General features: G+C 41.1%; 1 protein-coding gene across 12 annotated transcripts in view; it reads right to left on the reverse strand.

The window, feature by feature from the left end:
• Window positions 1–25,178, reverse strand: part of utrn (utrophin) — a 187,665-nt gene that overhangs the window by 27,323 nt on the left and 135,164 nt on the right. For 11 of the 12 annotated variants that reach the window (XM_003449882.5, XM_005454648.4, XM_019345707.2 and 8 more), the window contains 8 exons: window positions 20,530–20,591; window positions 18,721–18,795; window positions 15,553–15,754; window positions 14,915–15,000; window positions 13,265–13,422; window positions 8,175–8,341; window positions 5,436–5,547; window positions 2,030–2,166 (listed from right to left, as the gene is read on the reverse strand). In XM_003449882.5, coding sequence (XP_003449930.1) covers window positions 2,030–2,166; window positions 5,436–5,547; window positions 8,175–8,341; window positions 13,265–13,422; window positions 14,915–15,000; window positions 15,553–15,754; window positions 18,721–18,795; window positions 20,530–20,591 — 999 coding nt within the window. Of the gene's footprint in view, window positions 1–2,029; window positions 2,167–5,435; window positions 5,548–8,174; window positions 8,342–13,264; window positions 13,423–13,563; window positions 14,031–14,914; window positions 15,001–15,552; window positions 15,755–18,720; window positions 18,796–20,529; window positions 20,592–25,178 lie in introns of those variants that run through there. The other variant, XM_025899221.1, reaches the window with a different exon arrangement.

The raw sequence follows: 25,178 nt of genomic DNA on the forward strand, positions 1-25,178 counted from the left end.
AAGGATGGGAGGGATGAAAGCGGTACAGCAATCCATCTGAACGGTGACTGCGCACGAGTCGGGAAAAATTTATTGAGAGAGAACAAGTGACTCATTGTGTGTGCATACGTGAACAGCGCCGAGAGTTGTTTTGCTTTAAAAGATGCAAAAACTACATGGTTCAACGGAAATGAATGTTGCATTAGGAGTGAGTGAGTGATGGCACATTAAAAAAATACTAACAAACAAAAACAAAAGAAACAACGGGGGGACAAAAATGCACAGTGAGGGACGTTTTAATTCATTGTGAGTCTCTTGTTTGAAGGGGCAGTAACTCAGACAGCCTCCTGGAAGGTTTGACGTAGGGCATCTACATAATATGGGCCTAGTTAAACGGCTCTTTTCAGTAGGATTTAAGCCTGGTAGCAGAAGGGACATAAATTAGACATAATCACTGGGCCAGTGCTGCAGACAAAGTATCCACAGTGCACCCACTTTAATTCAATTGGTCCATTTCTAAGAATTAAGAAAAAGAGTTTTAGTGCTAACTGTTGCTAATGCAGCAAACACCACAGTTCTATCTCTTATTCAAGGATAGTCCAAAGCTCTTTTGTAAAGGTTGGCTGTCTTTTGCACACCTTTGTGAATTCATAATTCTATCAATTTTGATAAGATGTCGAACACTACTGGCTAACATGCAGTCCAAAATCATGACAAACCCCACAGTCTTTTGCAGATAACTGCAGACACGCACTGCTGTAGCTGTGTCCAGTCCTCCTTTGAACATGTTGTTGACTATCTGAGCAAATAATTCCAAATTTGGATGAATGGAGTGAAAGACTAAATGCATGTTTGAGCTTTGAGTCAAGTCTTCTCTGGATTTTTTCATATTTCTTAAGGACATGACTTTCAGTGACTGTTCATCTTTTGAAGATGGTTTTTTAGCCCTGCTTTTGTTTTCCGCTTGTCCGGTGTCCTTAATTTATTTTTAAACCACACACACAGTTCACACTATGCTGATACTATTTTATTCCTGTCAAACTCTGTTATCTTTGCCATTTTTCATAAACCGAACTAAAGAAATGGGAACAAATTATATGTTTTCATGACAGGCTGCAAGTGACAAAGTGCTTAAAGATAGAAAAGTACCAATTTTAAATTCTAAGTTGTGTGTAGGCGCAACAGTAGTTCATACTCTGATTTAGGTGCCTTTTTAATGCTTGAATGATTCATATGTCAGCGCTGAGTGGCTTAACAAACAAACAGAAAAACCAAAACATTCCATTGAAAATGGCCAGGTTGCAGGACTGGACAGAAAATGAGTGAAATGAGTGAAAGGCAGCCAGTGTCAAAGAAAAACTTTCAAAGAGCTTCAGAACCCTGGAGAACTGATACTCAAGACCACTTTAATGAAAGTGAAAGAAAGTCTGTCTCCTTGAAAGCAAAATATAAAGAAATGCTGGGGTCAATGCCCTCAAAACAAGACTCTAAGAACTTTAATGGCGTTTTTATGCTCGCAGCGTCTGCCACATGATGTGCCGTCAAACTCTGTGCGTGCCACCATATTTGTGACACTTTGGCTAGTCATGCACCAGGTTACAAAAATCAAGGTGCTGCAGCTGAGTTGAGTGTACAATCGGTGTCGGGTTTTACCACCATTTTAATGATATTCCAGCACTGAAGCTCAGAGATATACAGATATACACTGCGACATGTTGCAACAGTTTGAAAACTTGAGACTTTGTGGGGGGAAAAACCCCCAAAACATACACAAAGTCTTTGCTTCCAGTTTTGACTTCATCTCTTTCTATATCAGTGCTTGTGTGGTGGTATTGTCAGTGTGTCTTCTTATGCCTTCCTGCACCTTAATGGTGAGCATAAATAGAAATACCAGAGTGGTGATATTGGATCGCGCGTGGAGGGTTAACTTGCTGCTAAATAGTCCTTAACGACAGTGTGGACACACAAAACTTCCTTTAAGGGTTATAGGAACTATGGAAAAGTTTTTGTGATCCAAAAGCACATATAAACACACTTATGGGTTACTTACGTTTCCATGTTGTCGCCCTCTAAAACCGTCTGTACTGGTAGGTAACCTAGCCGTGGATGCTTGGCGAAGTACTTCTTAGATCGGAATTTGTTCTTCAGCACTTTGGTGAAATCACGCATGTCCTCACCTGATGTCGTCTGTAAGAGGAAAAAACAACGGGCGGGGGGTTGCTTATTATTTATTGTAGTGTGTAATGAGTTCAAAGATTTCCACAGTCTCTTGTGCACGCATAAGCATTTGCGTGTAAGAGAATGTGTTTGCTAATTAGATACTTAGCAGAGGTGTTCTTGCAGAAGCGCTTTCCGCCACGCAAGCAACCAGTAAATTACCAAACGAGTTTGACCACAGGGAGAGAAAATCCCTTCCAAAAGATGCAGACAACCATTGCTAAACACACACACAGGGGCACGCGGGCACACACACACACACGCAGTCAAATACACAGCTCCTACAGTTGACAGATATGCATAAATGAACAGACTCTATTGAGTTCACTCGGCTTATTGACTAATCCACACAATTTAAGATGGTAGCTTGAGCAAACCAACAGCAATTACAGAAGAGTTATACTAAAGCTGGAGAAGAATTTGTGCATGTGTGTAAGCTCCTTCCTGTGAGGATTGAGAGACATGCATTTTTTATTCTACTGCCTCTATTACATTAGGAGGGGGGGGGGATATAAGACCCCAGTTGGAAACGAGTCAAGACGTTTGAATAAAATGACGAGACACAGGCAATCACACTCAAACTGAAACAATATTCTCTTAGGACAGTTCAAAACTTTGAAATTACAGTAATCAATACATCACGCCCCAAAGTTGTTTAATATCCCTGACAAAAACAATGAGAAATATGAAGACACCACTCCCATAAAAATCATAAGCTAATAAAAAAAATACAATATTGTGGTCATAAAATAAACAGTATGACAAAGATGAGAAAACAATCTTATTAAATGACCGCAGTGAGTCTCACCAAAGCCACTATAAATCTGTAACTCTCTGCAAAATGCGTTTATTATTCAATATGGACGTAATATTTTCAAAAGCATAAAACTGAAACACAATTTGGTTCGAGCATGGGGAGGCAAACAAGTATAATTACATATCATGCTGATGTTTTTTGGGGTTTTTTGAGGGAAATAAGGAAAAACAATTAAAAAAAAAATCAAGACTTTTACTACAAAGGTGCAGATAAAGCTACGCTGAACTGTGAGATTTAAAATGAGACAATAAGGTGATCCACAACTTATTATTTTGTCAGAGATCTATATCTCTCAGGTTGAAACAGCAAGATCTGGGTGATTTCCTCCCAGTCCTCACTGTGCTGGGGTTCAATAAAGCTCTGTGAAGATGGATATGCAGCGTTTATGAACCCGGAGTTGAGTTTCGGGGCTTTACACGGGGATTTGAGTCAAAACTTTCAAGGTTTCTCTTCGTGATCTTTTATTGATCTGGCTGTAAGCTTTACGTCAGTGTTTGAGCAAAACATAGCTTCACCATGTTGTGTTGTTCTTGTACTTAGCCCCATCCACTCTCCCTTTCTCCTCACACATTTCCCTTGCTGAAAAACCCGTGGACACTATGCTGCTGTCACATCCTTTCAGACACATGCACGCAAACAGAAAGTTGCAGCTGTTATAGCAGACACGAGTCTGAATACTGTGGCTGACAACTTAAAATATTCATTTAATCTTCAACTTTGTTTTTTGTTTTGTTATTGCACTTTTCAGGCTGCTGTCATGGTGATTTTTTCCCCACCCAAACAAAAGAGATCTACTGATTACTGTCCCTCTGGCAAGATCTGCCATCATATCTCTTGCATGAGCGTGGCCCCCTTGAGTTCACAATCATATCCAAGTCTGTCTAGCTCCACTGCATGGGTTGTTGGGCAACCCGTGAAGTACCTCCCTTCACGGGTAGAGGTGGATATCCACAGATCAATCTTAGTCAGAGTTTCAATTATCTTTGCTGTATTTGATTTGCATTTCATTTACATGTGTGCAAATGGCCGAGAAAGATCTCAATAAAATCTCCTTTGATTTTAAGAAAAAAATAAGGAAAGTGAAAAGGGAAAGAGCCTTTTTTCCCCCATTTTTCTTTTCAGTGAAGGGAATCAGTAACCTCTTGAGTGATTACCCGGTAGCTGAGTACTAATAATTAACCAACAGATTAAGTGTTTGTTGCTGCAGCACAGCTGAAAGTAAAAAAAATAAAGTAAAAAATTTATGTTTTTTCAAAGTCAAGTCTGTCAGGCAGCTGCTGGACATTTTAACTCAGGGAAGAGTGATCACTGCTCCCTACAGCTACTCCTCCAAAGTCAATATCTATCCCATTTAGGAAATTGAAAAAGCAAATTAAAAGACAGAAATGAGAAATGTCGAGAGAAGCTCGAGTCACTCAAAGTATGACGTTAAGCAATACTGAAAAGAGTCAGCCCACAAGTGTTAGATCCTAATTGAGGAGAAGAGCGACGTTCAATTTTGCCAAGCTCCCGTTTTTCCAATATTCATCTCTAGCTGTGAAGTGAAATATTTTTGGCGTGGAAGGATAAAAAGATAACCTTGAGTATTTTACCATTTGTACGTTCGGAATTAAGCCAGGGGTGTTTCGGGAGGGCTGATTGAGAAACAAGACAAATGAATTTAACAGCATGTGAGGCGACAAGAAATTCTGCAGTTGACAGAACCTAGTTTAAAGGGGAAAAAGAGGTTAGTTAAAGCCTAGATGCTTCAAATTTACTAAATGTGTCGTCAGTATAACGTGATGTGAACAAGTCTGTTTGTGTTTTTTTCATACTTTTTAACTCTAGACGCCTCCTGCCCTAAACCCTACCCAATACTTTAGAAATGAACCTATTCTGAGTCTACAGCTTAATCTATCACAATTTCTCACTAAGGCTCCTGTGAATGTCAGAGAGAAACTCCCAGCCCTCCCAGAAGAGTGCAGACTACTTTAGCTGCAGATGAATGCAAATGACTTTCAAACAATGCACGTTTAATAAATAACTCTTGTTGAAGCCAGACAAAGAAAACCAGAGAGTAAGACATTACTAGAAGATTAAAATAACAACATGTATTAAGTGCAAGATTATGTTAAAGAAATTGGAAATGAAAATGTGTATAAATGTGCTGCTGTAATACTTCGGATTTCCCTTAACGGGTATTAAAAAACGAACATGAATATTCAAGGAGTGGGAAGAGTGTGAGTCAGTGATTTATGACATCAGGCATGGAACGGTTTTAATGAAAGATGGGTTAGGAGGTAACCAAAGCCTGAAGTCTGTCTGAACCCCGAATTCGTGTGCTTTCATTAAATGGATGAGTGGAATGTGTGAGCATGTGGAAAAGAGATATGAGATGAGCTAGTGAGCAACGTCTGTGTGTGTCTGTGTGTTACTTTCTTACCGGTGTGCAGTACTCCACCATTGGGTAGTTAAGCTTGTGACCCTTGGCAGTGCGCCCAGAAAAGAAGCAGCTCTGACACACGTCGTAGTTGAAATGCTTCAGACTGCGATACCTAGAGACAGAGGGAGGGCGAGGTGAAAAGTGAGATAAGTTGAGATGGGACGGGGTGTGTGTGTGTCTCACTTTCATGTCTTCAGGATGTGTGGGCACATATGCACCACTACAACACGACTCCTCTCCAGGCTACTCCGGAGTCACCTGGAGAGCTGCTGACTTCCAGAGTCACTCCATCAACCTTTGCTGCATGAATATGTTTATGTGCACACAGAAGTACATTCGCGTGCGTGTGCACACACACACACACACACACACACACACACACACACACACACACAAAATGTGCCGACAGAGTGACAGACAGTTGGATTTTCACCAAAGCACAACAATGTGACAACAACTGTTGGGATGTTGTCCTCAGCAGCAGCTGTAGCCAGAAGGCCATTTAACAGCTAAATTGAGACAGGAGCCATTCAGACATAATAGCTTAAGTCTTTTATCTTTCTCTCCTTTCCAGCTCGCCCAAGGTTAGCTGACTGATGAGCTACAAAAGAGAGTTATATATCAAAGGATGCAACAGTGCGCATGACACCTCCAAGTCAAATTTGCCATTATGTACTGACACATAGCATATTACTGTTAAGGGGATGGGGGTGGGGTTTGAGTCACCTTCACTTAGAAGGTGTTGAGATGGCCCTCATTTAATTAATTCGCCAACTTTGGGTAACCAGCGAACTTGTATTGTTTGGTGATCTCCTTTTTGCTATTGATCAATGTAGGATCAACTCAAGCGGTGAAAAAAAAAACACAAACAAAAAAACCCAACAGCAACAGCAGCCTTGGTGATAACTGATTAGCGTTTAGTGTTATTGCCTCTTCAGTTACGTTTTGGTAATTTTAAGCCCATGCTCTTGGTTGTAAATGTTCCTTGAATGGCTGCTTAATGGCTCAGTCTCAAAACATTAAAGTAGGATGGTAACCTCCTTGAAATTAGGGGAAAAAAGACTGCATTTAGGTTTTTGCAACTGCCGACTTATTTCAAGTAGTTGCAGTGACTGGCTGGTCGGACAGATGTTGGGGGTTTTGCACTTTGGATTGAAAGGATATTGCACAGGTCACCCCGGTGGGAGGCAAACTGTCTCCAAACTCAGTCCAGCTCAGTGGCTAATCACTCAAAGACAGCGTGGCAAAGGCTCCCAAGTAACTGACATCTAAATTATAAACACACATTACAAACAGAGCACAATTCTGATAAACTGCTGTCCTGCAGCAACTTTGTCACTAATTGTGGAATTTTGACTTTAATCTATAAAGTTCTGGCTGGTCTCTGTATGCAAGTAATTAATGTAAATTTCTGTGTTAGTAGACAGAAACAGATCTGTAATTTTCACAGATTTATCAAAGTTAATTTTTTGGTTGTTCTGTTAATACCTTTGGTATTAAGGCTGTTATCAAATTGTTATCTTCTTTTTGAAGAAAAGTACTTATAAAACCAATGTGAATAACTATTTTCCACTTAACCACAAATATATTAATTTAATCAAAACATCCATCTATAAACTCTAATTAGTTTACGATTCATTCCGATTCTTATTATTACATTTTGAATTTTTAGCCCCACAAAATACATAAAGCCTTTGGGCTGCCAAGGATTTTGCTGTAACAAAGTGTGATGACTGCTGTCAGAATGAACAGTGCAAGAAAAAGAAATACATGCAAAGGACCAAGAGTGCAAATACGACTCAGTGGCATATAAACTCTCTCACTAAATTGCAGAATTGAGTTAACATACACCCAGTCAACTCAAACGTATATGTTGACCCTCCCCATCCAAGGCTAGTTTAAAACCTACTGATATTCAGAAGAACATGAAAACTACTTGAAACCCAGTTGGTGACATGTCTCAAGACCACACAAAATGCCTGCTATGCATTTTTCTTCCCCTTTCATTCCTGCTCCCTGCCTTTCCTTCCCACTATCGCGCTCCCTCATCGATCAATGACAGAACTTGGGAGATGTGTGCTTCATCAAATGCCTGAGCGTATTTCTCTTTCTGCTGGCAAAGCAAGGTATCCGAAGGAGGCAATCCTGCCACCTAACCTTACTTAGAAAGGTGGGGTTATTCCCATCTCCAGCCACAAAAAAAAAAAGCATTTCCATCCGGGTGGCCAGTGGAAAACCTGAATTTTGTTTTGAAATAAATAAACCTGTTGATCTTTCGCTACCTGTGGTTACTCAGTAAGAGCAGTAGCCAAATAAAAGACAGGCAATATTTAGAGCGTGTGTTTGTGTGTTTCAGTACTGTACAGGACCACAGGGTGGTCTTCTGCCAGTTGTTAGCTGGGTGATCAGCTGTTTAAAAATTTTGAGAATCTGGTGGCGCGCTACATGTTTGTGTGTATGAGAATGTCATTTTGTTTGTGAGTACTTGTGCATGTTCCACTGCAAACCTCCGGATGGTATTTAGTCAGTGGTGTATCAGCTGCTGACATTTAGATAAATGCCTGCCCTCCAGAGCAGACCTGCCCTTTATGCTCAACCAGGAGAAAACAATGCAGAACACTTCTAGATTTGCTGTGTGTGTGCGGAGCCCATTACAAGTTGCAGACTTTATCACCTTTATTTATTTGGCATGTTCCGCAAATGCCGACTTGAATGCTAAATAGGAATATGTGTATTTACCTGAAGCCAACAATAGGACACTCCTTGCAGATGTTACACTTGGCCTGATGTTTCGCCGTTTCTGCAGCAGCCACTCTGTGCAGGACAGGAAGCCAAACCATGGACTGAGGCTCCAGACGCATCCAATCAATGAACTCCCTGGGCTTTAGCTCCACCTTATTGTTTACCTGGACATTTAAAAAAAAACAAGTGGGCAGGATTAAGAATTAGGCTTTTAAATCAAAGGTTTATCAATCATATGATTTACAGTTCAATAAAGGTTCAGCAATAAGAGCTGATAAAATATAAAAGGCACTCTGCAGCATGAGAGAAAAACACGCAGTCCAGAAATAACCAACAGGCAATAACTTCTGACTTGTTACCAAACACGCAATAAAGACGCAGACAAATTTAAGATGACCGTACATATTAAAGTGATGAGTCCCTCCGGCTCGTTAAGGCCTTGAATTGTGAACCAAGACTAAATAACTTTTTATGAGCTCTTTATTCATGTTTTATTGGTTGAAATATCTTACAGTAAACAATGATTGATTTTAACACCCTCTCTGCCCTACACACCCAGTAGTCGCACTGTTAGATAACAGCAATGTTGCTCTGTGCAGATACCTTTGAAAAACGCTCTTAAACTCCTACTCATAAGTGCTGCTTTATACTTTTTGGGGGTGTAACTGTTTATGTAACTTGTACTTGTACAGTGCTATGCATGAAAACTGCAGAGTAATCAATCTGCTTATCTCCTGTTTCAATAACTAAAGTTCTTTATTAGCTTAACCATCAATCAAATATTTTAAATGATTCCAACAAGTGTCGTTATCCAACACAAGAATGTTCACAACATGTTTTTCAGCTGGATCTTTGCTCATCTGCAGACAATAATGAACCCAATGGAAAAGTCAACATATGAAGCAAAGCTTTGACATGGCTGCTGTTACTGCAAAACAAATCAAAGGCAACCTTTCCATCATGCCTGACACACAAAAGGGCAGCAAAGGCAGCAAAGGGCAGAATACATTTGCAACAAGAAGAGCAAACAATCAAAAGGAAGAACATCAGTAAATGTGTCAGTGTGTTTGTGTGTGTTTCCTCCTGATCCCTTTTCAAGGCTTATGGTGTGTAGGGCTATACGGCATCTCGACTTCATTTACATATACTTCTGAAAATAAATTCCAGCTAAAATATGAACCAAAAATCACACATTTAAACCAAAAGCCATCTTCTGTCTTTACCTTCTCTCAAAGCTTTTGTTTTACTAAACATCATATATATATTTTTTTACTTCTACTCAAATCAAAGTCAGGTTTCTAAGCTTTTTTTTCTTCACCATCCTAAAGTTTAAACTAACAAAATAAAAGGTATTATGGAAGAGCAACACTTAATTTAAAATTATCTGTGGAACAGAAATACATCAAGTATCTTTATCCATTTCAAAGTTTATATTGAGAACACGGATAAAATTCAACAAACAAAAAGCCAAATTTTATGCTTCAAATGCCAATTCTAAAAGGGAAATATTTGGACTGTTTATAGGAGTGTGGTGAGAGAGAAAAACCCTATCCTTCCCGACTCTTGTGAATCTTCTGCTGGCCTTAAAATCTCCTTAATATTATCTAAATATTTCCTTTAAAGGAAAAACAGCTGAATACTTAGCTCACTGATCAAAGACAGGACATATTGACATGTGGCATCATTGATCTTATCAATCATAACTGCCTTCAAATTATCCCAACAAGCCGTGGTTTGCTTGTTTACTCTCAGCCTTTCCCATTTATCATAGCAGAGTCATAAATGCAGACGACAATACTGTAAATCAGCAAATATCTACACTGGATATTGGTGGAGCTCTAGTTTAAATTCATTGTATCTGTGGCTTATTTTACTCAGTTATAATCTAGTAAATAATCACATGCTCCATGTAACATATATTTCAGTAACTGCAGGTAATCAAAGAAAGCTATATTTTGGTATTCTTTATGAAACTCTGGTTTTGCACTGACATTTTCGTTAAAGTATTAAAGTGAGGTTTAACTTTAAAAAATTAACCTCGGGTTTGGTAACTGTTAATGTTTCTGAGGCAAGTTTGGGTTTTTTTGTAGTTGTTTTTAAATTGAAGGCAGCTTTTAAGATTCAGATTCATAAATGAGAACAGATCCAATTAATTCCTCACCTTTATGACTTCTCAAATGGTCTTTAACGCTCCTCCACTCTTTCATTTGACCTTCCCATGCACCACCTCTCCATCTCTCCTTTCCCATACATTAGTCTCATCTGTGCCTTCTCTCCCTCCTACTCACCATCTAACGGCAGAATTATAGCACTTACAGATTAATTACTGGGTGTCTCAAAGGATGACTAGATAGATGGACGGATGGATAAATGAAGGAGAGTGACAAAGGAACGGCGAAAGAGGCTATATTTATGGCGGCGCAACTCATTTATCACAGACCCCATTAAAGGAAATGGACTAAGCGACTGCCCTGTCACTGACGGGGCTGACTGACACACAGGTGGCATGGGGCTTTGCTTGTCCATGTGTATGTATGTGTAAATAAAATAGACAGAGAGTGTGTGAGAGTTTATGTCTGCCTAGTTTCCACTTGCCAACCCGGCTGGATGATTGAATGATTAATGAGTAACTGGACTACAGCTGGCACAGCAATTCACGACCAAGTCTGTGAGCAATTTATGTCCATATAAGCTAGTGCGTGCACTCATGCATGTATATATCTCCTTGTGGATATGTGCGTATTATTATGACATCAAGGCGAGGCAGCAAGGTGTTTGCCTCTTTGCAATATTTCGAGAAGAAAACAGAGGGAGAGATAAAGTTTAAAACTGCCTCCCTCTGCTATTTTGGGAGGCGCGCGGCAGGAAATCAGTGAAATTTATAGCTTCCTAATTTTAATGTTTGGCTCCCATTTATGACCACCGAAGCACGAGCCAGGGGGAGGAAGAGTGAGAGAAATGAAACAGTGATCCTGGGGGGGATAAGGACATCATTAAATGCCAGTAACGTCCAGAGGTAAACTCGCAGAAAGTGGTTAGCTGACTGCAGTAAAACACTAGAGGACAGCCAGCAGAGCACCGGAGGCCATTTGAGACTTTGTGGTTGGTTAGCAGAGCTCAAACACTGAAGTACTTTTCACAGGATCTGGTGTTAGGTGGCTGGAGAAGGTGAAAAAAGCTCAGATGCTCGATGATAATCAGCCTTTGGAAGATGCACTGAATAATAATGTCATATAGCACACCCCCACAGATACGGCAGCCATGGAAGGAGAAGATCATATCAAGAAGGCCCTGAGTTAATGTGGTTATCCCAGCTGGACATTTGTCAAAGCTAAGAAGGCACCCAAAGACTGCTCCAGGCGATCCAGGAGACATGGACAACTGCTGCCTAAGCGAAAACCTATAGAGATCCCGTATGTGTCAGGAGTATTGGAATAAGCTGAGACGCATTTTCTCTAAACACTGCGTCTCTGTGGCTTTCAAACCCCACGCTGTGCCAAAAATTGGCCCACCCCAAATATCCGATCACCCGACACAAACAGAGTAATATAGTGCACGCTGTTAAGTGCCAGGAGGACTGGATGATTTATACATCGGGGAAACCAAACAACCTCTGGCTAAGCGGACGGCACAACACAGAAGAGCTAACTCGTCAGGCCAGGACTCTGCAGTCTATTTACACCTATAGGCCAGTGGACACTCTTTCAATGATGAGGATGTACACATCCTGGACAGGGACGAACGCTGGTTTGAGCGCGGAGTCAAGGGGCCTAAGGGTACATCTTTCACCATCTTACAATGCTGTGATTGCAGCCATTCCCCAACTCTCTGTGAATGGCACTCATGGCCATTGATCAGTGGTCATAGGTCAGTGGTCGTTGATCAATGGTCATGAAAATGTGCATTTTAATGATCAAGAAACTGACCTCACAGCCCATTGTTCATTCAGTGGGCTAGTTTCACTCGCTGTGCAAATGTAGTTTCTTTCACTGAAAATGCTACGTCCAGATGAACAGAATCAACTTTTTTTTGGCACCACTTTTTCAGCTCATACCTTTTCAGCTTTTTTAGATTCTGTAGCAGACAGCTGAGTCAAAAGACAAGCAGTGTCCACACAAGAAATCTTTGTTGGATAACTGGACAATCAGACTTTTCTTTTACAAGTATCCATAAGCAGTGACAGATGGCAGAGACAAAATGTGCTTGTGACAAACAAGAAGATGTTTCTTAAGATATAAATAAATATGATATGGTAGAGTAGGTTCCAGAGAAAGACATGAATAATAGATTAACAGAAAAATCCCCAGGGATCGATTGCCTAATTAGTGTTATGAGTTCATGCAAAAAATACAAAGCATAACATGAACCCTGTAGCTAACAGGAGATATAATATCTGCAGTTCAAGACCTGAGGATGATGCAAAGAAGAGATTTAATGCTTCTGCTTACACATGAGCACCAGACTACCAGTTAACTACCCACAATATGTGTACATAAGCTAGTTTTTCCCCAAACTAAAATGAGCATATATAAGAAACACAGCAATAAAGAGGTAATTTTGAGTCGACTAGTTTTGGGTTCATTTTGTCCCAGCATTTCTATTCTCTCTGCCCAGCACAAATTTGCAAACCTTTATTTTAATTAGTCATTAATATGCCATCTGATTTCCCCCACCAGTTAAGCAATCACAATTTCACATTCAGACTGTTTTTGTCAAATGAAACAGAACAAAAACAAAGAGAAAAAAGAAAATCATTTTCAGTTTATTATATTAAAGGTAAAACCAGTGAAATCATGGTTTTAAACACGGAGAAAAATCACTGATTAATCAGATTGAGGTTATAGATTTATTACAAACAAAAACCCTGAACTTGTTAAGCATAAACTAATTTACATGTGGGGAAAAAACGAAAAGAAAAAGAATCTAAATTGATTTTTCCCCCATGCTTATAATCCATCCAGTGTTAAGAACATTACAAGACTATGGCATGAACAGCTTATGTGCTTCTGTATTCTTCAGATGTGTGGAGGAGTACACTAACGTGATGTGTTAAATGCACATGTTTGCGTGTTTCTGTGTGAACATACATGCTGGAAGCAGCTGCGAACACTGGGTTCAATGTTGGAGCCTCCAAAGGCGGCCACCTCGCCCAGCTGTCTTGGGATCTGGATGGCTTCATGAAGCAGCAGTCCGAGCTGCCGCTGGTCGCATGTGTCACCTGCTGACGCCACCTGGCTGAAGAGGTCTGCGGAGAGAGGACAGGGAGGAGGAGTGAGGTAAAAGAGGAAAAAAAAAAAAAAAAACGAGGAAGAGGGAATAAGGGAGAAAGTTAGAGCATGTGGGTGATATTTAAAATTAAAAAAAATTATAAATAGAAAAGATGCAGAGAAGGAAAGAGTGACAATATAGCAGGGAGTGGGAGGGAAACATGTTAGTATATATGTGGGTGAGAGGGTGGCAGGGAGGACACAAAAAGAATCAGAGAACAGATGCATTTTTAATCTTTGTGTCTTAGTTTTTCCACAGCAGGCTTTTTTTTCTCTAATCTTTCCCTCCCCGTCTCCATCTTTCCATCACTTCTCACGGAGATTGACAAAGCTCCGTACTGGATATGGATGCCTGCCCAGTGACACACTATCTCAGCTAGTCTGCATGTTGGCAGCACCCCCCCCCAGATGAGGTTACGAAACATCGCCGGAGCACATGCACAAAATGAGCAAAGAAGGCAGAGAGTGTAATCCAGAGAAAGAGAGGAGAGGGAAAAACGGAGGGCATGACAGGTCTTTCTGCTCCGCTTGCCACTGTCTTTGATCTCTCTGTGAAGCCTGGCCCTGACGCCAGCTCCTGCCATGACTGTGTGTGGGTGTTCATGGATTGCACATGCAAAACAGAAAAAGAAAAAAAAGAGAGACAGCAATTACGTGTCTCTGACCCCATCTCCCCCCCACGTACACATCTCTTATGAAATCTTGCTGAAGACCGACATCTCCAGCTGATTCTGTCCAGTACAGATATACATCTGACATTTGCAACTGTCAAAAATGGGTGTCAAATAACAGGACACCTGGTTAGGTGCGTGCGCAATGCAGTGGAGCTATCTCCAAGGGACTGACAGTCAATGAGACCCTAAAAGAGTAAAGGAGGAAGGACGCAATCAACCATGCTAGATACCCTTCTCAGGCTAATAGAAACTGCCAGTGGAACGAATAGGCTCAGGGATGGAGTCCATGCCATGGGAAGAGAAAAGGAGGCGAAAGAGGAAGAAAGGAAAGAGGATGGAAGCAAGACTAAGTAAGACAGGACAAAAGATAAAGTGGAACTGTTAGATGGATGAACTGTTAGATGGATGAACAGTGGCGTGAGCAGTGACAGCAAAGGAAGACAGGGAGCGAGAGTGAGAGAGATAAAGCAGCAAAAACAAAGAGCAGGAAGCTGAAATGACATTCTCCTCCCAGTGCAGCAAGCCTATATTCACGCTCCCTAATCCTAAAAAATAAGGGAGAATAGAAAATTAAATAAAGAACAAGAGAAACGCGGAGGAGGTCTCTCATCCAATTAGACGACCCGATTTCTAACTCCTCTCCGTCTCCAGTTTGATTAATACTGCTGGGAGTACAGCTATGGTGCAGCAGTATCGCTTGAAATCGGAGACAGGCTGGTCTCTTATGAAAGGGACGCGAGTGAGTTTAGATGCACGTGTACAGAATCAAACGTCACACCAACTCGCTGACACTTACATTTGTATTTCTCCTCCAGGTGTCCCTTGGAGAGAGAGAGCAGGCCAATCTTCATAGACAGTACCCGGATCTTCCCACTGCGACCACTGCAGACAGCACCACGGAGACACCAAGCAGACAGTGAAAATTTGTTAAATTTACTATTGCTGTGTGTTTCTGAGTATACATTTAATTTAAGTGTAGCGAGATCATTTCAGATTTGAATTACATGCAACAACAGAGACATAAAACCATTATGTGCCTGGAAAGGAAAGGATTGCGTGCAGGACTTTGTGATTTGTTTGTGCTTTTTTTCCCTGAATGCGCACAAACGGTATTTAGATTGTGGAGATTGTTGGTTTACATTGTATGAGTGCATGATTATGCAGAGAGTACTGTATGTTCTGGCCATAGCAGATTATATTTACATATGAAATCTGCTCCTAAATTAGCACAATGCGTAACACGCCCACTGAGGCACTTGCCGACTTATGCATATAACATGATGACAGCATGAGTATGTGCATTGCCGACATGACAGCCACTTTAATGCAGTCTAATTTTAAACAAGTACATCATTCACGTGCATGCAACAGCATGAAGAAGTAAGCTTTGCTACAAATATGTATAGCAACATGTATCGCAGATGGCATACGTACGTGTCGTAAACATTAAGCAGCCAGTTGAGACACATGTCAACGCAGAGAGGCACGTTAACCAGGTCTTTGTGCTCCTGTTCCAGGCCGTCGTAGATAGAGGTTAGGCAGTTGATGACGTCGGGAACGGTAAGCAGCTGATTGTTATTGGTGAGTTTATGCTGCTCAAAGGTGTTCTGGGCAACGCTGAGGTCCAGCAAGTCCACTGCAGATGAATGGGGCGGTCGAGATATAGAAGGAGAGAAATAGTGAGGAGAAGGAGGCGGGAGGAAAATGGAAGAAAGGGACAAAGAAACACAGGACCATTAGTAACCTTTCCAGCTTGCTCATTGAGCTTTCAGCAGCTGCTCTGATTTTTTCAACAAATGTCAAGATATCAGAAAAGGACAAGGAGCTGAAAATGGCACAGGCTATTTATAGAAGAACTTCTAAACTACAGACTTGACAGATATTTTATCCAAAATAGTTTCATAACAAATAAGTGCAGGGGTAGGCCAGAATTACAGACAGAAAATAGACGGATCCATTGTGGAGAAATGCGAACTAGAATAAGACAAACGAGGAACAGAGATGAAATGAATCGGACTGAGAGCAGTCTCTCTGGAGTCTTGGCTCTAGAATGACAAAAACAAAAATGGAACCATATTTTTATATAGAATTTCAATTATGCCTCCATCATACTGTCCCCTTCACTTACGCATCTGAAGCGCAAGAGAGACGGCAAAAAAGACGGAAAATCGAACGAAAGAGGATAATTGAATAAAAAAGCCGGCACATTGAGACAAAGTACCTAAAATATAAATAAATACAAGAGAAGCTGCTGTATTTATAGTGCTTGAGCATGAACTCCCCATCGTAAGAGGCCCTCAAGTGTAACAGTGCAGTACTTCTTTTAGAATAAGGAAATATAAAAGCACTCAGAGAGCGTAACGCTTCTCGAAGGACAAGGGCTATACTAAAAATCTGTTTTAATTACACTATGATGACGTCAGCCTGTTTTCATTACAATATACTGATATCAGCAATATGGAAATTTAGTGGAGCATATTAAACTTTGAGTGTCACTGTGAAGTCATACTGTTGTATTGAGATTGAGAAAATGCTTCCAGAGTAAAGATATTGTCTCCACTTTCAAGAAAGCAACAGCCGGTTTGGTCCTTTAAATCTGTTAAATATCTGACATTAAACCATGACACATCACGCTAATGAGTTAATAAGATAATCAAAACTGCGCTAATATCCCGCTCTTTAATATGACACTGGATCGAGCAGCTGGCTGTCTCTGCCCGAAGTAAAAAATCTGCCGACCAGCACCTTTCAAGCTCACTAATTAACAAATTATATCTCATTTGTTTTTGTCAGCAAAAAATAAAGTAGATAAGCAGTTTTCTCTAAATGTTATAGCATCCCATTCTTTGTTTTCTACAGCACATGTACTGCTTATAAATACATGACAAGAGTCAGGATCTAGTTACAGAGTACAAGATATTATTAATAGGTGAGGATGAAGCTCAGATACCAACAGGATTTTTAATTAGTGCTTTGCTTAGATCCACTGGCAGGTCAACCAACCAGGAGGTAAAATGAGACGGTGGGACAATTACCACAGAGAGAATCGTTAACATTTAAAAATCTACCATACTTTATGGTCACGGCATCTTGTTTCAGATTTATCAAAACATTTCATGGGAGGTTCAAATCTATTTCACAGGTATACAGGAACATAAACCACAGTTGTAAACTCTTCTCTCTCTGCATTACTCTTCTGACCTTTAATGAATTTTCTATAAAATATTTAAAAACTTCCACACTGCACATCTCTCTCGCCCTCCTGCCCTCAAAGACAGTACTAATTACTGGAGTAATCCACACAGAGCGGACGCAGCAGGGCAGCTGTGCTATCAGAAAGCAAAACTTTACTTCTCTGCAGCTTTGTCATTACACACTCTGGTATGGAGCTGAAAGGCTGTGGCACATTAGTGGGATGCCACGCAAGCTCATTTGTGCTTCTCCACCCCCCTGGCACAGACTTAACCCAATTAGCCATTTTATAGTATCCCCGTCACGTGTGTGTCAAATTCTCTCTCTCACACACACAATCACAAACAGTCGGACACATGGATCTCCAAGCAAAGATTCCACATGAATCCAGGCTAATAACTAATAACTACTGATCCTTCTGTGCCTCCATGTGCATGTCTGTGTGTGTGTGTGTTTGTATACTGTGACTGTTCCAATCTAATGAATGAAATTGAATCGCAGTGCCCCAAGTCGAACTCACTCAGGCTAATGCATTATCGTCACAATCGCGCGCACACACGGCGATGGGAGAAGCAATATGAGATAGCAAACTAAAACGCCTGAATCATTCAAACTCATTAACAACCAACACACACAATAACACACTTTGATATACCCTGCTGGGCATGCTGCACACAACCGTCTGAGGTAACGGTACGGTTTTGATGTGTGGTATTTGTTACACTCATACACACTCCAAACTTCCTACAAACAGCAGGATGTAAATAAACAGTGTAGGCTCACAGTGTGAGGTGCACTAATAATGTCAACAGCTGGATAATGGTTAACATTTGTCACCATTATTACGTTGAGCTGAGCCCAAGTAGCTGCTGCCATGCTGGTTGAAACCCCACATGGAGGAGTCTACATGCACCTGTAGTGTGTGTGTGTGTGTGTGTGTGTGTGTGTGTGTGTGTGTGTGTGTTTGTGTTTGTGTATATATATGGTGTTTATAGCCACCTGAGACTCTAAGTAATGGCAACTTTCTATCAAAGATGACATTATAAACACAAAAAAACATCACTTTCTCATTCTGAGAATGTATTTAGTTTTTTATTTATTTTAACTCAGCCAAAAAAAGCTCCACCTGTGCTCACCAAATGAGGCTTACGCTCAACAGGCTTAACACAAGCACCAGCTGTGACTCTGTATGCAAAGAATCATGCACATACGCGCACACAAATTCATGCAGAGTGGATAATTTTAAAGCCAAAAATATGCTTGGCTCCTATGCTGTTCTGGCACAGCATCTGGCAAAGCTTCAAATCATTACTGCATCCCCTTGTTGAGCCCAAACATCAAAAGAAGCAGACCGCGGCTGTAGGTATTAAGGTGTCTGTGGGTGTGGGTGTGTGTGTTCATCTTACTTACAGCACAGTGCTTTCTGTAGTCTGCGAATCTTCATGGCTGTTCGGTATGCTGAGAATCTCACATTGTTCAAGTCCGCTACAGGCAGGAAAGGAGACCGAGAGATAAAAAGGTAAATGGACAAAAAGGAAAAACGGAGGCAGAAAATTGGAAAACAAAATGCAGCAGAAATCTGCCTTCTGGGCAACACAAGCAACCTCTGTATTCAGTGAAATCTGACTTCTGCTAGTTATTGTCTGTGGAGACGGCTGAGGCGAGAGGGTGCTAATATGGACTGTGTAATTAGGTTAGTGAGTTCTATCTCAGTGGAGTCTGGTGCTATTTGTTGAGCTCCTGGCCTACAGAATACACTCCCAAAGTTTCACAGGTTATTACTTATCTGGCAGCTCATTAAAAAAATACCACAGTCATACGGGTGATCCTGAAGGGACACGGGCACGCATATGGATATTATCAGGGAGGGGGAGAGAGGGAAAAGATCAGGGTGTCAGCTTCATGAAGTCAAATCTAAAGAGTAAATGAACCAGACAAATGAGAATGGGTCTACAGCACTGTGCTGATCCCTGATCAGAAACAAGAGGTCTGCTTCAAAGAGCCACATCACCTGTTTACAAAGTGATCTTGGTCATGCAGATATTGCTGTGCAGAAGTTGAGATCACAGTGATGATGCTTGAGCCCACATCCTGATTGTGCTTGAAAGCTGCAGAGGACACAAGGAGCTGCCAGTCTGAAGTCAGCTAAACCTTTCTGCAGCTACTTTGCAGTCATGTGAGGGTTTACTTTGCCTCCCTGCCCAGCAGATGTACATTTCAGTCTTTAAGTATTCTTCTTCTTCACCTTCACTTCCATTGCTTAATGGCATTTCTGACAGGGAGCACTTTGCTATCTTTTTATAGCCTTCCCCTGCTTTGTAGGCATGCGTCGGCTTTATTTTAGATTCTCAATCAGCTACTTAGAGATGCCAGAGTTTGACCAAGTCAGGGAATGTATCAGCTATAATACGTCATGATCAGCTGACACCTAATGACAATTTTACCAGACTTACAAATCACATTCAGTAAATTAACACTTAATTCATACTTTTTAAGTAAACTTTAGTTCACAAAAACAAAACCAGCCTTGTGTTGGAGTGGTTAGCAAGTGCTGGGTTTGAATCATTGGACATTTCTGGTGGCATCTGCATGTTCTCCCTGTGCTGATGTGCATTTTCTGTGTACTCCGGCTTCCTCTCACAGTACAAAGATGAGGTAAATTGCCATAGTTGTGAATGTGAGTCTGTCGCTGTGTGAGCTGTCGACCTGTCCACGGGGTACCCCGCCTTTAGCCCTGTGACAGGCCTAAAGACCAGAAGAACAGTTTTTGGGCCCTAGCATCATACAGACAAATTGTGTTATGTGAAGCACAGAGCAATGACAGATTACATTTGAAATATTAAACAGCAGCATCTCTTTTCAGGATCAGCAACCTCAATACTTTGGATAATATGAAGTACAGACTGTGAAAAGTTTGCATTGGAACAACTTTCCACCAAAGAAATGCTGAGGGAAAAAAACAGCTGACAGTGAATTCTGTGGATTATCCTGCGTGACAGTCTTTTTTTTTTTGTATAGAAATGTTTTTAAATTGAATTTTTAATATCTCCATTGTACATTTCTCCAACAGTATCTTATTACCTGGGCAAAGAAACCCCAGCTAAATAACGCTATATAAAGTTGGAAATAAGTTTATTCTTAGCAATTTTTTGAAGCGACATTTATTTTGAAAAATAAGTCGGGAGCTTAAGTCCTCATACATAATACTGTGTTCTATACCTAGTGATTGGTAGAGCTCTGTCATCTTTGGATGGTCCCAGCAGGTCGTTTGTGTCTGATGACTAAAAACAGAAACACAGAAGAGAAAACTTAGAGTGCAAAATACACAAAATCATGAGGTGACACATAAACAGAACAACTGCTGATGTCTAAACACAGACACACACGCTCACAAATACTTTCTACGCTTTCAAGGCTTATCACAAAAAAACAAGATAGAAAAAAAACATTGAATAGGAAAGGTATGCAAAAATCATACAGAGAAACTGAGCAAAAGGATAAACACGTGGAATTACACAGAAGCTAACATTACTTTTATCATCATCACTGGAACAGTACAGACACTGTGGACGCTTATATTGGCATGTCTTTTGTTATCACCCCTGAATTGGAGACAGAGGCTACGAATACATCATAAATCACAGAACTCTGAATGAAACAACACAGACACGCACACACACCTTTCCTTTCAAATACCATAATAAACATGAGGGGACCAAGTCTAAACTTTCTGTTTACATTTCTGCTTCAGGTAGAAGCCACAGCATGCGCACACACACACACACACACACACACACACACACACACACACACACACACACACACACACACACACACACACACACACACACACACACACACACACACACACACACACACCACAAATCAAAGCAGTCGGAAAACCAACAGCAGGAGAAGGAAAAAAACACATTTAAAAAGAATGATCAAACATAGCTGCCTTCACAACAGGGCAGCACAGGATCTGAGTTTCCTCGAGTTTCGCCTGACAATCACTTCTTTTATTTGAGCTATTCTGGCCATGATGTGGCTCTACGTGTGTGTGTGTGTGTGTGTGTGTGTGTGTGTGTGTGTGCGTGCACACGCCTGCATAATATTTCAAGGAGGCACCTGGCTGTCAGAAGCCACACTCAGATCTGCGTGGGATGTTTGAGGAGTTTTCTGGAAGATGGTTTTTTTAAAAATAAAAGTCTGCTTCAGAATGCAGAAGCTCCCCTGTGGATTCTGCGATGGCTCGCTCTCTGCTGACAGTCGGCAGGAAGTAAAGCCCAGTGCTGACAGAGAAGCGCAGCGGCGAAGTGGATGGCATAAGCCCTCCTCGTGCGCAGATGTTCATCGCTATTCAGCGGCTACACAGACTGGTGACCCTTTTCACACCTGAGCAGGCATATTTAACGCCGGGACATTCCTGCACTAAGGACCTGCGAAACATTTGCCTAAATTGTCAAAGGCTGGCAGGGGATTCGCTGATATTTGCTCCACACAAACAAACACTAGGAGAAAGAGCACGATCTCTATGCAGACCACATTCGACCGACAGCTATCACCATAAAACGTTTTTGTCACCGACGTGTCGAACGATACATCGCAGACAAGACAGAACTAGTACACTGATAGGATACACATGAACTCACAAAACATCAAAAATCAGACTTCTGTACACACACACACACACACACACACACACACGACAGCCAGTATTTCCATCACCAGAGAGATTAGACAGCTTGTGCTCATATCCACAGCTCATGAATGCCATGATGGGGACAACTGAATTGTCAAATTTAACTGTCTTCACTTCTTTCCCCTCAACATATTCCCTTTGCAATGCCAATCCTTTAGTTGTCCTGTAGGAAGGCAGGGGAAAAAAGGAAAGCTAAGGGAAGTGATGACACACTTATGACAAAGCTGTTACAGTTTAGATAGCACAGTGTGAAACATTCATATGGGACAGATGAGCCATCAGAGAATATTCAAGAGCAGGGGACAAAACCAGATTTTGTGGCAGGTATGTGAAATCCTTTTAGAGATACTGTGTACTTACAGGAGTACATCCACAGTAAAATTCAGGGTAAGGTTGGCTTTATACAAACAAATCACGCTTGACGGCTTGATTCAGTACACACACATTAGAACTAAACCTTTATAACGTTTTACCATGGATGGCTAACTTTGCTAAAGAGCAAAAAATCTGTGTCTATTTCACACTGGCTGGACTTTTGTGTTGACGATTATCCCCAGAGATGATCACTGTGTCTCAGCTGTTTTTACCTGACTGGAAACAGCAGCTTTCAGTGGAAAAGCTGAAAGGCAGTGCGTCAGGCTGGGAGTAACACTAGGAGCATTGCTTGTTATTTTTGTTTGGGTTTTTCCTCCTTTTTTTCCCACTGGATTGTGCACTGTAAATCTATATCCCTCAGGGTCAAAACATCTACTATAACATCCTGAGTTTTCGTGCCCTAAACTTTGGTGCATGCCCAAGTTTTTTTATTCACTTCCCTAAAATTCAATCCAAGTTTAATGGTCATGATCCAGAAAACCTTGAAAGGTAAACCGACAAAATTTAGGAGTGGACTCGAGCCTAGATGGACAACTGGAGACCAGACGGCCGAGTAGTCATGCCCATTATGCTTCTTTGAAGTCTGCTGCTTGGGCTCATACGTGTTTAGTGCATTGTAATGTTAATTCAGACCCTCCTTTTTCAGGAATATTGTTTAGCTCACACTATAATCAACAAATAGCTTTCAGACCAGCTTGATTAATCCAAATGGTTGAACATAGAAGCATTCTTGAATGTTTCATTGACTGGGCATATCAGTGATCACGGGATGTCGTTGACTTGTAAGTCATAAGCCTGTCCTCAGCATTGTTGTTCATTCTGGCTTTCATCACTGATCCCTGTTTAGTGTCGCCAGCAGCAGGTGCAAACACAGCACAGGTGTCACTCCCTCTCTTCCTACGCTCCAAATCCTATTTATCTTCATGTTGTTGTCTGAGCGAAAATCTTTTATTACCTCATGACATTAAGCCAGGTTATGAGTCAATAAATTAACTAAGCTACTTTTATTGTTGGATGGATAAGTGTCCTTTACTAACTTTCAAGAAGCATTTGAATGCACCACAAAGTTCAAAAACACTCCAAAAGCGCATGATCCAGAGCTGCCAATTTCAATCGAGTTCAGCGTCTGAAGTTGTTTCATTACAACATCGCGAGCTTTCGAAACTCAAGAATTAGCGTGATAGATATTGAACACATTCCTCGACATTGAATTCCACAGTGGAAAATGTCTTCTCATATGCATCAAATTAAAAGGAAATTCAATTAGAAACAAGGCAATTAAAGCGGCCACTGATGACACGTAGTGGTTTTGCCGATTCGCCAGGCAGCGGATGACTGTGAGACACGAGTTCTGGAGATGAATCCTCTTGGGTCTTGTTTAATGCATGTGACATTTTCCCTCATAAAAGTCATTAAATGACATCTCAGAATAACCATCTACAAGTCGAACGGCGTCACAGAAAGGGGATGCAGCAGCAGGCATAAAGAAAAGGATGATATTTACGTATCCACAAGGGTACTGTGAGGGGAAAATAACCTTTTACAAGATGTTTTAATGAGATTTGTGTCTCACCAAGTCAGCAAAATAGGCAGCTGAAGTTGTATGACATACGTGATACGATCTGACCCTCTTAGATTAACTGATCATAATAATAATAGCAGTTTAGCTTATCAAGCTTGTGTAGCTTTACAATTTCCAGCTACTTAGAGTCTCATTGAAGGTTAAAGTGGTTCTGCTAATTACTACGTCTTCATTGGTGCTTCTTAAAAATAAATTATAACCACAACAACCTCCTACTCTTTCCCTCTACCCTATAAGTAACCTAGAAGTTTCATATTCCCTGAGGGAAAAGCCAAAATCCTTCTTGGATAGATGTAAAATCACAGCACGGCCGAAGACGATTCCCTAAAAACTAAAAACGGCAGCTGTGTGGCCAAACACGTCTGCAGTTGCTTTGCTGGTGGGAGTTTGTCACTGTCACACGCTCAGAGACTTCCATGAATAATCATGAGCGTGCACTTGAATGATTAGTAGTATATCTGGATATCCAAAGAGACAGAATTAGTGAAATATCTGAGTAAGCACGAGGAAGATTTCAGGAACTATTTTTTTTCCCCCACTGACAGCAGCCTGCCAGGCTTATCACCAAGTGTCTGTGACAGGTGATAAGTGCCTGCATTCACCACCTGACATCTTCTGTCTCTCACCGCTCCACCTCCGCCATTTTTTTCCCTCCGTTAAAAAGCCACCCCCTTCTTTCCTATAATAGCATCCCTTTTTTTTGGCTTTTGAGTTACGGTTCAAATAGTTTAGGATTCCTATTAAAACTTCCTAAACTAGACATCCTGAGGAGCACACTGTCACAGTGAGCAGAGTGGCTGTTTTTTGGGGAGGTTTTTTTATTGCTAGGCACAACCCCACCATAACCGTTTGGCACCATTTCACAGTGCCAAATGTCTCCTAACGCAAACACAGACAGACAGCACGACCAAAGATTTCTTCGAATATCGAGAGGGGTGCCAGTGGTGAAATGGGAAAGCATATGAGGTTGCCAGCATGATGCAATAAATACACCGAACTTGTGTGAAGCCATTTCAGTTTCCAGACAAAATGTCACTGGAACTGCTCGCTACAGGGGGTGGACAAAGACACAGTTTTAATCAGAGGCCCTTTGTCAGCCCGGGGAGAAAAGAGGCAGAGTATGAAAGGAGATGGAAGACGAGATGGGGAGGAGTTTGGGGAAATGAATGCTTCAGAGAGAGAGACACGGATGTCCCAAGGATGTCACGG

The sequence above is a fragment of the Oreochromis niloticus genome, linkage group LG15, assembly GCF_001858045.2.
Source record: "Oreochromis niloticus isolate F11D_XX linkage group LG15, O_niloticus_UMD_NMBU, whole genome shotgun sequence".
NCBI lineage: Eukaryota > Metazoa > Chordata > Actinopteri > Cichliformes > Cichlidae > Oreochromis > Oreochromis niloticus.